This window comes from Protopterus annectens, chromosome 9.part0, assembly GCF_019279795.1.
Source record: "Protopterus annectens isolate FY-2018-M chromosome 9.part0, PAN1.0, whole genome shotgun sequence".
Taxonomy (NCBI): Eukaryota; Metazoa; Chordata; order Ceratodontiformes; family Protopteridae; genus Protopterus; species Protopterus annectens.
In genome coordinates, this window is record NC_056743.1 from 458,280,254 (window position 1) to 458,294,017 (window position 13,764).

At 39.7% G+C, this 13,764-nt stretch overlaps 1 protein-coding gene across 2 annotated transcripts in view; it reads left to right on the top strand.

The window, feature by feature from the left end:
* The window catches only part of NKX6-3 (NK6 homeobox 3), a 69,513-nt gene extending 62,611 nt beyond the window's left edge, over nucleotides 1-6,902 (top strand). For both annotated transcript variants that reach the window (XM_044082420.1, XM_044082421.1), the window contains one exon: nucleotides 6,300-6,902. In XM_044082420.1, the coding sequence (XP_043938355.1) occupies nucleotides 6,300-6,527 (228 nt within the window). In that variant the 3' untranslated portion in view covers nucleotides 6,528-6,902. The remainder of the gene's footprint in view (nucleotides 1-6,299) is intronic.
* Nucleotides 6,903-13,764: the final 6,862 nt, after the last annotated feature.

Sequence of the window (13,764 nt, forward strand, 5' to 3'; positions counted from 1 at the left end):
TGCAACCAGTGTTGCCATGTAGCATATAGATGGAGGCAAGGTGGGGAACAAAAGTTGGGAAAGAAAAAATGCCAATAGTAGGTTGTCTTGAGACAACAGGGGTATCAAACGACCATTCTGTGGATGTCCTGAAAGGGAAGGACTTTGATAATGCAGTACCATGTGCTCATGCAGTTACACGCAGTCAGGCTTGGAGACAAGCATGTGGGTCTGGTAGCCTGGGGGAGACCCAGTCAGACCACATACTTGCAGGCAGGACTGATGAGGTGGTTACTTAAGAGAGGGAGCTACCCTGTAGCAGTGAGACTGAAGGTGAGCCACAGCTGCATGTGGGTACTGATGGCCCCTTGGACAGAGTGACTGCAAGGAAAGAGGCGAGTAGTAGTACCCGGGCTGACAGTGAGGTTCCGCTGTCAGGGGATACCAGACTTCCTGTGGAAGGGGAGCTGGGAAGGGTTACAAAGAAAGAGTTGAGACAGGCTCAGCTCAGACCCTACATTACAAGGCCTGGGGCAGGTAGCTAGTGAGGCACCTAATTCTTAAGGGGAAGGGGAATCTGTATACTGGGACAAAGGGTTACTGTATAAAGAGTGGACCCCTGAGGGAGGGCTAGAAGGTGAGATAATACAGTACTTGGTAGTGCCCAGAGCCTACCATCTGGCAAGTCTAGCCATAGTTCATGATATTCTCTTTGCAGGTCATATGGGCATAAAACGTACAATGAGATGTATTATGCAGAACTTCTATTGGCTTGAAATTTTCAGAGATGTAACAGGGTACTGCAGGGCCTGTGAGCAGTGCCAAAGCAAGGCAGGAGACAAGGTGAGAGCTCCTTTGATGCCTTTGCCTGTGATTGAGTAACCATTTCAGAGGGTGCCTATGGATATTGTGGGGCCTCAGAGTACTCCAAGCTCCACAGGGAAAAGATATATCCTAGTGGTAGTAGATTATGCTACAACATACACCAAGGGAGTGGTTTTATCCTCCACCGAGGCAGAAAAGGTGGAAAATTCTTTGTTAGAGATTTTCAACAGGGTAGCTTTCACAAAATAAATACTGACTGACAGAGGTGCCAATTTCATGTCAGACCTGCTGGCATGTCTGTGAAAGTACTGTGGGATGAAGCACCTAAAGACCACCCCCAACCATCCCCAGACTAATGGTCTTGTTGAGAAGTTAAACTCTACACTCAAGTCCATGCTACGGGCATTTGCAGACCAGTTTAAGAGGGAGTGGGACAAATATTTGCCCTATTTGCTTACAGAAAAGTTCCCCAGGAATCCACAGGTTTTTCACCCTTTGAGTTTTTGTATGAGCATAGGGTGAGGGGGCCTCTAGATTTAATTCAAGATAAGTGGGAGGGTGAGGCTGAATCCCACATGGAGTCTGTTGTGGCATATGTCCTAAACCTTCAGGACAAGGTTCAGGGAACTCATGGGCTTGGCCCAGGAGAACCTGGCAGAAGCCCAACAGCAGAAAAAGGTCTGGTATGACAGGAATGCTGGAGCTAGAGAGTATGCTGTAGGGTAGCAGGTAATGGTTCTCATTCCTGTCAGATACAACAAACTGCAAGCAGCTTGGAAGGAACCCTACAAGGTAGTAAGGAAGGTCATTGATGTTAACTACATGGTAGAACTGCTAGGCAGGAGGCAGGAACACAAATTGTACCATGTTAACATGATGAAACCTTACCATGGCAGGGAGGCCCTTGTGCGGAGTATTTGCAGTGGATTGCAGAAAGAGTCTGTGGGAGATCTGGTGACTGATCTCCTCAGTGAGGCTCAGACTGACACTTCAGTGAAAGGGGTAGCAGTGTCCCAGCAGCTATCTCCTACCCAGATTCAAAAAATCCAAACAGTGTTACAGGAGTCTGGGGACATGTTCACTGGGAAACCAGGGTGCACACACCTGGTGCAACATCAGGTGGATACAAGACCCCAAAGACCTATTAGGCAGGCCCCTTACAGGGTGCCTGAGACAGTCAAACAGACTCTGAGAAGGGAGATACAGGAAATGCTGGAAATAGAGGTGATTCAGAAGTGCAACAGTCCCTGTTCCTCCCCAAGTGGTGCTGGTGCCCAAGAATGATGGCAGCACCTGGTTCTGTGTGGAGTACAGGAACTTAAATAGTCACACAGAGTCAGATGCTTACCACATACTTAGGACAGATGAAACCCTAGAGCAGCTGTGTGGGGCTAAGTATCTTACCACAATTGATCTTACTAAGGGTAACTGGTAGGTGCCCTTGACTCCCAGTGCTAGAGAGAGGTCAGCCTTTGTGATACCTTTTGGCTTGTATGAGTTCACAAAGATGCCCTTTGGGATTGGGATGGAAAATGCCCCAGAAACTTTCCAGAGGCTGGCAAATCATATCCTAGCAGGAGCAGGAGGGTTTGCCCTTGCTTACCTAGATGATATTGCCATCTATAGCCATTCCTGGCAGGAGCACCTTCAACATGTCAGAGAGATGCTGGGCAGATTACAGAGGGCAGGGTTGACTATTAAGCCAAGAAAATGTCAGGTGGGTATGGCAGAGGTCTCCTACCTTGGACATAGAGTGGGGGAGTGGTAGGATCAGGCCAGAACCTGCCAAAGTGGAAGCCATTCAGGCATGGTTTGCACCTGTTACCAAAAAGCAGGTGAGGGTATTCTTAGGGACAGCAGGTTACTACAGAACATTTGTCCTTAGTTATAGTACCATAGCTGCTCCCCTCACAGACCTAACAAGGAAAAACAGGCCAGATAAGGTAATGTGGACCACAGCATGTGAGCAGGCATTCCAGAAGCTTAAAGAAGCTTTGGGAGGACCCCCTGTGTTAGCTATTCCAGAACACAGCAAAGAATTAGAACACAGTAAAGAAAGCAGGTGGATACTTTGGACCATGGGGTGGTGGCTGTACTTACCCAAATTTCTTCAGAGGGAAAAGAGCACCCAGTGGTTTATCTGTCATAGGCTTCAACCCAGAGAGGAATGCTATGCAGCTGTAGAAAAGGAATATCTAGCCATAGTGTGGGCACTGCCGAAACTTCAGCCTTATCTGTATGGAAGGAAATTCACTGTAGTTACAGATCACAATCCCCTAACATGGTTATATCGAGACAGCCAGCAAAATGCCAAGTTACAAAAGTGGAGCCTAGGGTTGCAAGCATATGATATGTCAGTGCAGCACCGCAGTGGGATTAGCAATGCAAATTCAGATGGGCTCTCAAGACAGGGAATGGGGTATGGTATATCCAGATAGACTCAACCCTCTCAAGCAACGTTTCTCAAGGGACACTTGAATAACTAGCTTGAGTTTTCAGGGGGGAAGAAATGTGAAAAATTGAGGGGCTGCCAGCCCAGCTAGATAGAATTTTATAAATAATTCTACGTCGTTGCTTGTGTAACAAATGTAAGAAAACTGTGTCATGTTCTGAGCTTCAAAAATGTAACCACAGTGCACCCTGATGGAAGAAAGATGAGTAAAGCATTTTATGACTGTTTGACCTCAAGCTAGGAGGCAGGATGTTTGGACTAGGAAATTCTTTCTATTGTTCTAAGACAGAGATAATTACTAGGTTTTACATGTAAAGTGTCTTTTACTGCTGTGGCTTCCTGGCACGTGCAGATTACAAAAAGAAATGTTAACATTTTATGTTCTGTGAGCCTGGGAAACTTAAGTAGAAGTGTCAAGAATGATGTAATCTGAAATGACTCAGCAGTAATGTGCATTATCAATTTAAGACTTTCTCAGAGAGAAAGATTTAGCATTTGTCTTCAGACCTGTTAACAACTTAGCAGCACTGTGCCTTGCTATGTAAGTAAAGTTAAGATCTTAGTATTTCTCTTAGAGATAGATAGAAATATAGCCAGATTAGTCTAGCTGTTTTCTATATTTATGTCAGACTGTCCTACAATATTGTTTAAAGTACTTTCCTGTGATTTCTGAACTCTCTATTAGCACTGTGTTGAATTGATGAGTATTGTGTTGTGTTTTTATTATTTATTATTAAATATTTTAAACCTTTCAACTGTGGCTGTTTTGTGGTTTTGTGTAGAGATAATTTAAGCTCTTAGAGTACTTGCATGCATTTGGTGATACTGTATAACACTCCAATATTCTTAGCCCTGGGTTACACTTACTATTTGGATAACAGTAATAGCACACAGTGGAATTGGTCACCCTTTGGGAAGGGCCTTAAAGTAGCTAATAAGTAATGGTTAGTGGCAGTGATTTCTAACTTATAGTCTGGGCAGGAGGGGGCATAGCTGGAGAACCTGTGCCAGCTTTCCCCAGGAGTGTCTGGGTGTTTGTATATAATTCATATCTCAAAGTGCATGTGTATCGGCTACTTGGGCTGGGAAACGAAGCACTGGTTGGAAAGAGAGGGTGCTGGAGGTTTTGGCTTCACCACTCGGCTGAGATCTGTAACCTATAGCTGTGCCAGTAAGGAGCCTTATTGGGGATCTGGACAGAAAGGAAAAAAACAGCCCCAGACTGGCTGTGATCTCTGTGTGCTCTTAAGGGAAATTGTACTTACTGTGTGCGTACTTTTTCTCCTCCCATTGTGGAAGGCCCTCAGTGGTGCTAGTGGTGAGGATTAGGGCTCCTTGCTTACATGGCCAGTGCACTTGGTGTCACAATATAATAATAATAAATAATACACACACACATATATATGTGTGTGTGTGTGTATATATATATATATATATATATATATATACATACATATATATATGGATCTACTTTAGAACAATGAAATGCCACTTACCCGAAACCCATATCACAGAGACGAAAACACCGACAGCACCAACGCACCGACATCCAGGTAAGTAACCTCTCAGCCATCCAACACAAACACGTACATGGAAGAAAACCAAACCCACCCATGTGGGGGGCTGCACCCCCCCACCCCCTAACTAAATATACCAACTCCAGGATCACACTACCATGGAGCTAAGGAGCAAAGTTCAACAGAATGGCCAAGCAGTTACTTACTTGGAGTGGTTAATCGGTGTTCTGGGATGTTGGTGTGTTTCTGCTGTCGATGTTTTCATTTTTGTCTCAGTGATATGGGTTTTGCATAAGCGGCATTTCTTTGTTCTAAAGTAGACCACACACACACACACACACACACACACATATACATATATTTATATATATATATATATATATATATATATATATATATATATATATATATATATTATGTATGTGTGTGTGTGTGTATATATATATATATATATATATATATATATATACACACACACACACACACACACACATGCATACATATCTTGTATATACATGTGCAATGATATAAATCCAAACACCCAAGTCTCAGTGTTAACAAAGTTGACACAGAAAGATGGACTTTGCAAATGCTGACACTGTACTGTGCATATGGCGATCAACAGTCTCGGCATATGCAAAAATCTACAAAATAAAAAGAGATGAAAACAAAATTTTTGCAAGCTCCCTGTCATCCCTCCCTCTCCACCACCACCACCACTACCAATTATGTGTACTAACTCTGAGATAGTACTAGCTAGGTGAAAAGGCACATTTGTCTACCCTGAGACCTGTATAATCTTGCACACCTGTGAATCATCTGTTTAGTCGATCAAATTTTGTCAGTTAATAGATGCTAACCTAAGGTACAGTCGACCATCTTCCATACACCCATACATCTGTATACAAAATTCATAAATATTTGATTGCAGGTTCATTTTACTGACTCAGAAATCAGGTGATACAAATAATCATAACTCCACTTTCCAGAAAGTACATTTCACTGAAATGTCATTTCATCAAAAACATTCTTCCTATCCTACATACCTTCATACCTCTCAAAGTTATACATTTTAATTCAATGGATGCACACCCATGGACAAATAAAACACACACACACACACACACACACACACACACACACACACACACACACACACACACACACACACACACACACACAAACATACAGACAGACACACACACCACACAGAGTGAATCAGTGCTGGTGCACAAACACATATATCTACAAATCTGGGAAGACAACATGACAGTGACTATTACTGACTCACACACAATCTTCTAAATGACTTCCTTATCAATTCCCAAAAATCAAAAAACGCACTAGAAGTACCATCTATAGACTTTTACAATTTCATTTAAGCGATTTTTTAGTCCAATACACTTTCAGTCAAATGTAGTTTCAATCATTTGTATCACCCAATTTCAGCGTCAGTAAACTGGACCTGTGATCAAATGTCATGCAACTATATATGAATTATTAAACTATTTTATTTACATTTTAAGGTATGGTTCCAGAACCGAAGAACAAAATGGAGAAAGAAAAGCACAGTGGACCCCACAACAGCAACACGGGCTTCAATGAGTACTGCTGGCCGTACCCTGTCAGAAAACGAGGATGACGAATATAACAAGCCTCTGGACCCTGATTCTGACGATGAGAAAATACGTCTGCTGCTACGGAAGCACAGGGCAGCCTTTTCTGTACTCAGCTTCCATACACATAATATTTAAGTTGAGAAAAAGACAATCTTGTTAAAGACTTAGGATTTTCAGTTGTTGCCATGCTTCCCAGGTTTTTCACAGGCATCAGTTTCCCAGAATCATGTCAATAGCATAATTTTGTGATCACTGTCTTTAGTACTAGGTTGGAAGATAATTTGAAAGCAATGCGATAAAGCATTCATTAAGTTAATTGGAGAAATTTACCACTCACCAGTCTATGCAAATGCTTTGTACGGAGGAGAACACAAGGACACCAGAATTGTCAGTCCAGTTCAAGTATGCCAATATAAGTCCTTTTCAGTTTTATATACCAATTGCCAATGACTTTTCCAAAATGTCTCCTGAAATGTGTGATTTTACAGCCATACTCTGCAAAATTACAAAACCTGCATCATATTAAATGTTATAAATATACGAGTGTATTTTGTGTGAATGTGGATGCATTTTGAAGTATCAAAGTACACAAATGTTGAATGGCTAAATATTGATCCCGAAAGATCAAAATACCAAAAAATAGAACACATTTTTTTACAAGGGGGTAAGCTCCCCCTGCACCTCACTGTGTGGGGGTCTGTGTCTCCCACACTGCCTGCTAATTACAAATCTATATTGACTCTGAGATATACCAACTCTGAGATTATTCTACAGTGGGGAAAGGGCAAATTTCCTGATCCCCACTGTTCATAATCTATCACAGAATTAATGCCTGCAGTTTGCCTTTTCCCCACTGTAGAACAATCTCAGCTGTTCTGTTTTTTGTATTTTGGTTTTGATCTTTCAGGTATATATACATACACATATATACATAGATATATATATATATATATATATATATATATATATATATATATATATATACACACACACATACACAAAACACATTTTATATATATATATATATATATATATATATATATATATATATCATCGACCCTTTTTCTCATTAGACACACATATAAAAAGCAGTCATGAAATACCAATGTGATAAGACAAGCAAACAACTGAACAAGGGTAGCACATCACATAGCACTACTATATAAATCTCTCAAGAACAAACATTTCCCAAACTTATATGCAATGGGAAGGCAAGTGTAGTTGTGTTCTATCACAGCTTCAAGCACCTTAACTAAATAATATTTGCAGCCAGCACATGCTTGAAACAAGTACCCCCCAGCACACCTTTAATATACTTACTCCATGCTTGCACAACCACCGAGAAAAGTAAATGAGCCACTTGGATTACATTACGGCTTTGCACAAACCAAAAAAATGTCATTATCTAAACGACTAAGCCATTTGCTTCTGGTCCACAATATTGACAGGCAGAGCTCTCACTAGCCACATACAGACTTCCACAGCCTTCTTTTGTAACATGCAGGTTCAACACATTCATACTGAATTAGCTAAATATACAATCAACAAGTCCACACAAAACATACTCAATGATTTGCCAACTTGGTCAAATGAATGAAGCTTATATTTATATACATATAGAAAGAGACATAAACAAATTAATTTAATGCATTATAATTCATACAATTCAGAATGTGACCAAGTTTCTGATTCACAGGCAACTAGAAATACTTTGGACATTTATCAGAGTGCATTCTGCAACACAAATGTTCTGTAGCAGAATCAAATAGTGAGATTCCATGGAACCTACAAGATTTTTTTACTAAATCTTTTCGGACATTGTACCTATCTGCCCTAAATCTTCGTGCCGTTTTCAAGTTGTTCCCTTATTTTCAAGTAAAACAGGAGTAGTTCTTTTTTTTTTTATTCTGTCCTGACACTTGAATGCATTGGTAGCAGGTGTAATCTTTCAAATAATGCAAACTCACCACACGAGAGCTCTGTAATGCCTGCTCAAAATTCTAGATGTCTATTTTAATGGAACACATTCCCATAAGCGTCTGTTTGTTTTCCTAAATCTTTTTTATTGTCTTTATTAAATAGATAAAATCCACTATTAACAACTGTCTAGTTATAAGGAATGAGCCAGACGTTTTGATGTGATTAACAACATGGTCAGAGATGCACAGTAGCAAACACAGACTGTGGAAAATGATTTTTACTCAACAGGATACCACTTTAACTACATGCCACGAGTTGACTGTGGTACGCATTGTACTAGACTGTGTACGAGCTTGTGGAGAATAAATTGTGCCATGTGTAAAACTGGGGGCTGCTTTACTTTCCAGAAACTTCTCCAATAAATACCACAATGCTCATGGCACCATATATCATTGTTGTAGACTATTTCATATCTATTACAAATTATTTTAAAATAAAGATTATCAAGTTCCAGTCTCCTTTGCATATAATAAATGATGCTTTATCTGTTCACTCAGAATCATTTGTTTTCAGAGAGCAGCTTAGCTATGCAATTCATTACTCAAACAGCAACTCCCTTGAGGATTTCACAAATACTTGGGTACAAAGTTAGTATGTGCTCCTTATGGGCTCTGCATTTCTTGATTTGATTACTTCTAAGGACACATTCATGAGACTAGGACAGTTATTTAATGCCTATTCAGTTCTGATGTAATAAAGCTGCTGTTGTAACACCAGCTATCTCCATGACAGCAGACAGAAATAGCACAACCCAGCTCTAAGCAGGAAATAAAGAATAAATTAAAATGAACTCTAAAGAATAAATTGTGTACTTTTTTAATGTAATGTATTTTTCAGTAATGGGATCAAAGCAAATGTAGTAGCTTTAAACTACAGGGTGAATTATACAAGAATACAATGTTTTGCACTCATCCGGATCAGCTGCTTTGTAACACTTCAGGCGCAATCTACCTTTCAGTCAGAACAAAAATCAAGTTAGGCTGCCCTCTGCCTCCATGACAGCAGTCAACATTCCAAAGGCAAAACAGAAGAGTTTTGGCTAGCACTGAATAAGTCTTGGGACAGAGCTAAAGATAGTCCTGCTGAGTTGCGTGCCAACTAGGGTCAGGCAGAACTCGGATAAAGTAAAGCAGTGGTCCTCAATAGGCAGGCAGAGAACGCATACCTCATCTGAAGTTTCCTTAAGCTTAGTATTTACTATTGTGTCAAGGTACCACTAGGACTCTCTCACGATGGGTGGAGCTAAAGGGAAACTCAAGAATTTAACAAAACAGTTCAGTTAAATGAAAATTTGAGGGAGGATGCGAGCAACACCCGAGTATAACACCATTTGTGCTTGTCATTTGGTGTGCATCATGCATCATTACTAGCGTGGCGAGTACAGTTGAGAGGCTGGTGACCAAACAAAGTGCATCAGTGACAGATATAGGTTTAAGTACGGGCAATGACTCTGAGACTGCAATTCATTCTTCTGTGTAGTGGAATGAGGATAACACGTTAAAACACACTCCCCAAAGGCCTATATCATGTCAATATTTTACAGAGATGATCTCCTCCTGGTTAAATCCTCCAAAGACATAGTCACTGTACAAATCTCTTTACATAGAGACTTTAACAATATATGTTACTGGTTCTTCCAGCATCAACTAACAGTGAATTCCTCAAAAACAAAACCTGTACTATTAAGAACAGCCCAGAGACTAACTTCCATACTTTATCCATTTCTGTCTGACAAAACAATCACAGATTGAAGCTTTATAGCTGCACATACCTTGGCTTACTATAAAATCTCACCACAATATTCCAAACTACTAAACAGTTACATCAAAGGGTAAAAAGGTCACACAGACAAACCAATTAGTAAAAACTACAAGAAAACGCTAGTAAAATCTAGAGTTTTCACTATGTGATACCTTAAACCTACTATAATAGAAGCCAGTGGGATATATGCAAATGACCCCTTAACGACATCAAGTGTTTCAGCTATATGGCTCTGAATGTCCATGACCTTTTCCTTTTTAAGTCTTTATGGACACATTCAGGCCAATAAAGCCAAACCCCACTAGCTGCGTGCTTAGAAATGCTTGACATGTATGTTTTGGCCTTCTTATGACATACATGTCAAGGGGCAGTCATTGTGGTGCAGAGTTAACATTGTCGCCTCACAGCAAGAGGTTCTCCAGTTTGATTCTCAGCTGGGGTGCCTTCTGTGTGGAGTCTGCATGTCCTCCCTGTAGTCTTGTGGGGTTCCTCTGGGTGCTCCAGTTTCCTCTCACATCCCAAAGACATGCTGTAGGTGGATTGGACACTCTAAAGTGGCCCTAGGTGTGAGTGTGTGCATGTATCTGCCTTCTTGGGCACTGGGCTGGCAACTTGACACCATAAAACTCCACTGCCAATTGTTCTATGGACTGTTGTTCCATTGTAGCGACCCCTAACCAGGAAAAGCCAAAACAAGAGGAAGATGACATACATGTCAAGCAGTTATACGCACACAGCTAGTGAGGTTTGGCTTTATTGGCCTGAATGTGTCCATAATGACTTATAAAGGAAAAAGTCATTCATAGACATTCAGAGCTATATAGCTGAAACACTTGATACCCTTAAGATGTCATCTGCATATATCACATGGGTCTCTTTTACAGGAGGTTTAATGTATCACACATTGAAAATTATTAAACACTTCAAAATCTCTTAACAGGCTAACACACCTTCTCATTCCATCACACAATACTGTATAGTCAAAAATATTTTCATTCTTAAGCTAGAATACTGTCTCCCTCTAATGGTCTTGGAAAACTCCAGAAATTGTCACCCCTATGAAAAATCAATCAATAAAATAATGCCAGTTAATTAATATCACATATACAAGACACAGCATTGTTATTTACCATTCTTCCCCCAATACTCATAATGTTAATTAGAGTCTACCTTCTATTAGCTACTAGGTTTAGTGAAATCCTTTTCTTAAATTTCTGCCCTCCCCTTTCTCATTGTATTAACAATTCACATGCTACTGCACTTCTCCATTCTTACCCATGCCTTTATACCTCTCGACTGTACAGATTTTCGCAGAATGTCCAGATTTTTGCCTCATATTTTTGGTGTGTTCCTCCTAACATCTGTCCCTTTCTGGCAAATAGCTGAGGATTGAAGTCATTAAATAATGAACAAACATTTGAGTTTGAGACTCCACATCCTTTGGAAAATTCATGCTAATGCAATACTTATTATTCTATCAACTTTCGAAAGTTTGTAAGGGCAATATTTCAAATCTGTCCCTATTTGTCCCCCCATCATTTTAGGCTTTGTCCACAGTTTTTGCTCTAAGAGGTTGAGAGGTCTGCATGTCTTTCAACTCTTCATGATTTTGCCTCAAAGTTTTGCCTCCATCCCATGTAGAAGTTTTGATTTTCTTGTAAATCACTGAGGATTACAGTCAGACAATAATGACAGACATTAGAATTTCATACTTATTGTTCAGAAAATACATGATGTAAAAACCTTTTTTTCCTACTAACTTTTTAAGTGCATTGAAGTCATATTTAGAAACTCATCTTAATTTTGGGCCTTTGCCCATAGTCATTTTTTTCTTTGTCCAGAATTCTTAAGCAAAGAAGTTGAGTTACATACTCTTACCTTAAGCTACAAAAAGGAACTTTGCATAAACTATTTCAAATGCCTAGCATTCATTCCCACTAAACACAAGAAATTCTACAACCACTTCATCTTTTAAAAACTGCTTAAAAAGAACACTAGGTTTAATAAAATGCCACTACTTAGACAGTCTCTTGCAGAACCATCCCTCAACTATGACTCAACTATTACATTTTTTTCTTTCTTTTACTCTCATTCATATGATAAGCAAAACCTCGGTATTGAAAATCTCTGTATTTACTATGAATAACCACAGCACATATTGTAAATCTTATTAACTTTTCATTCCTCCTAACTCAGTGTATTTCCACTCATTGTTATAAATACAGTATTAGTTTGCTTGCACTGCGCCAAAGTGCAGTGTTTTGTGCAAGTTCTTTCATTCTTGCATTTGTTTTTTCTCCTCTTGGCCCAGGGGGGCTGCAAAGGATCATCAAGCCAGTCTATCTGCCTAGTTAACAAATGTGAAAAACATGAAAAAAAGCACATAATGCCACACTGCTGGATTGGGGAATAAGTCTACATAACCCATCTTTATTGCTAAGAGAAGGTGCCATTTTCATATTACACCTCTTTGGGTCTGAGAAATGGGTCATCCTTGGCTATTCCACACGATATTAGTGTAACTACCAATGTTGTCATTATGCAATCACAGAATCACAATGCTACCGCGAGGACCTTTAACATGTCATACTGAAATGTTGCAAACAGCAGTGCAAACTGTGTCTATGCATGGGAGGGATTTTAAAAGTATTGGAAGAAAATTATCTGCTCTCTAGAGACCTAAGCCTCACCAACACCGATTCATCACACTTTCCTGTTAGCATCCTACTGATCTTATTCTTATTCATTTTTATTTATAATTTTTGGTGATCATCTATGTACCACAATGGACAGGCCAATAATCTTATAATACTTAATGAAGTACAAGTGACTTAAGACCATAACTGGAAGCCTCAGCATATAAAATGATTACTTCTCTTATTAGTGTAGTCAGACTTACATGTTTCTTTATTTATATATCTTCTTGCCTGTAGCATACAAATGTTTAGTAAATAACCTATATATTGCAAAGTATTTCTTTCTTGCAAACTTATGAAATAAATCATTTATAGGTCAGTAAGCTTTCTTAAATACTACATTTTTTCTGGTGACACCAAAGGATTCACTTCAGAATCTCGAACGCCTGAAAATCCGAATGTCATATGGTCAAGACCATGTGATCAAGATTTCAGAAGCTCGAAATTCTAAAATGAATCCAAAAAAAAAATAAAATGTTTCTGCAGGGGGGAAAGCCCCCCTGAACCCCCACTACTTAAATATACCAACTCTGAGATCACACTACAGCGAGGAAAAGGGAAATCTCCCGTTCCGCTCTGTATGCAGATCTCCGTTCAGAATTTATATGGTCTCGACCATATGACATGCAGGTTTTCAGGCGTTCAAGATTCTGAAGGGAACCCACACCAAAACACCATATAACTCAGAAACAACACAACTCCATATACTCTGAGCATTGATGTATGCTAGAATACTAACACTACAGCACTCAATTTGCAACCAAGCAAGATGCATGACTTTGCTTTTCAATAGTATTGTGCATTAACTTTGTTAATCAGTGAAAAGCAGTTGAAGTCCCTTCACTCTTTGACATAGTATATTAGTAGCCTTAGAAAACTATGGCTCCTGTGCTAGGAAGGGTAAGTGGTTTCTGCAGGCATGGTGAGTACAGACA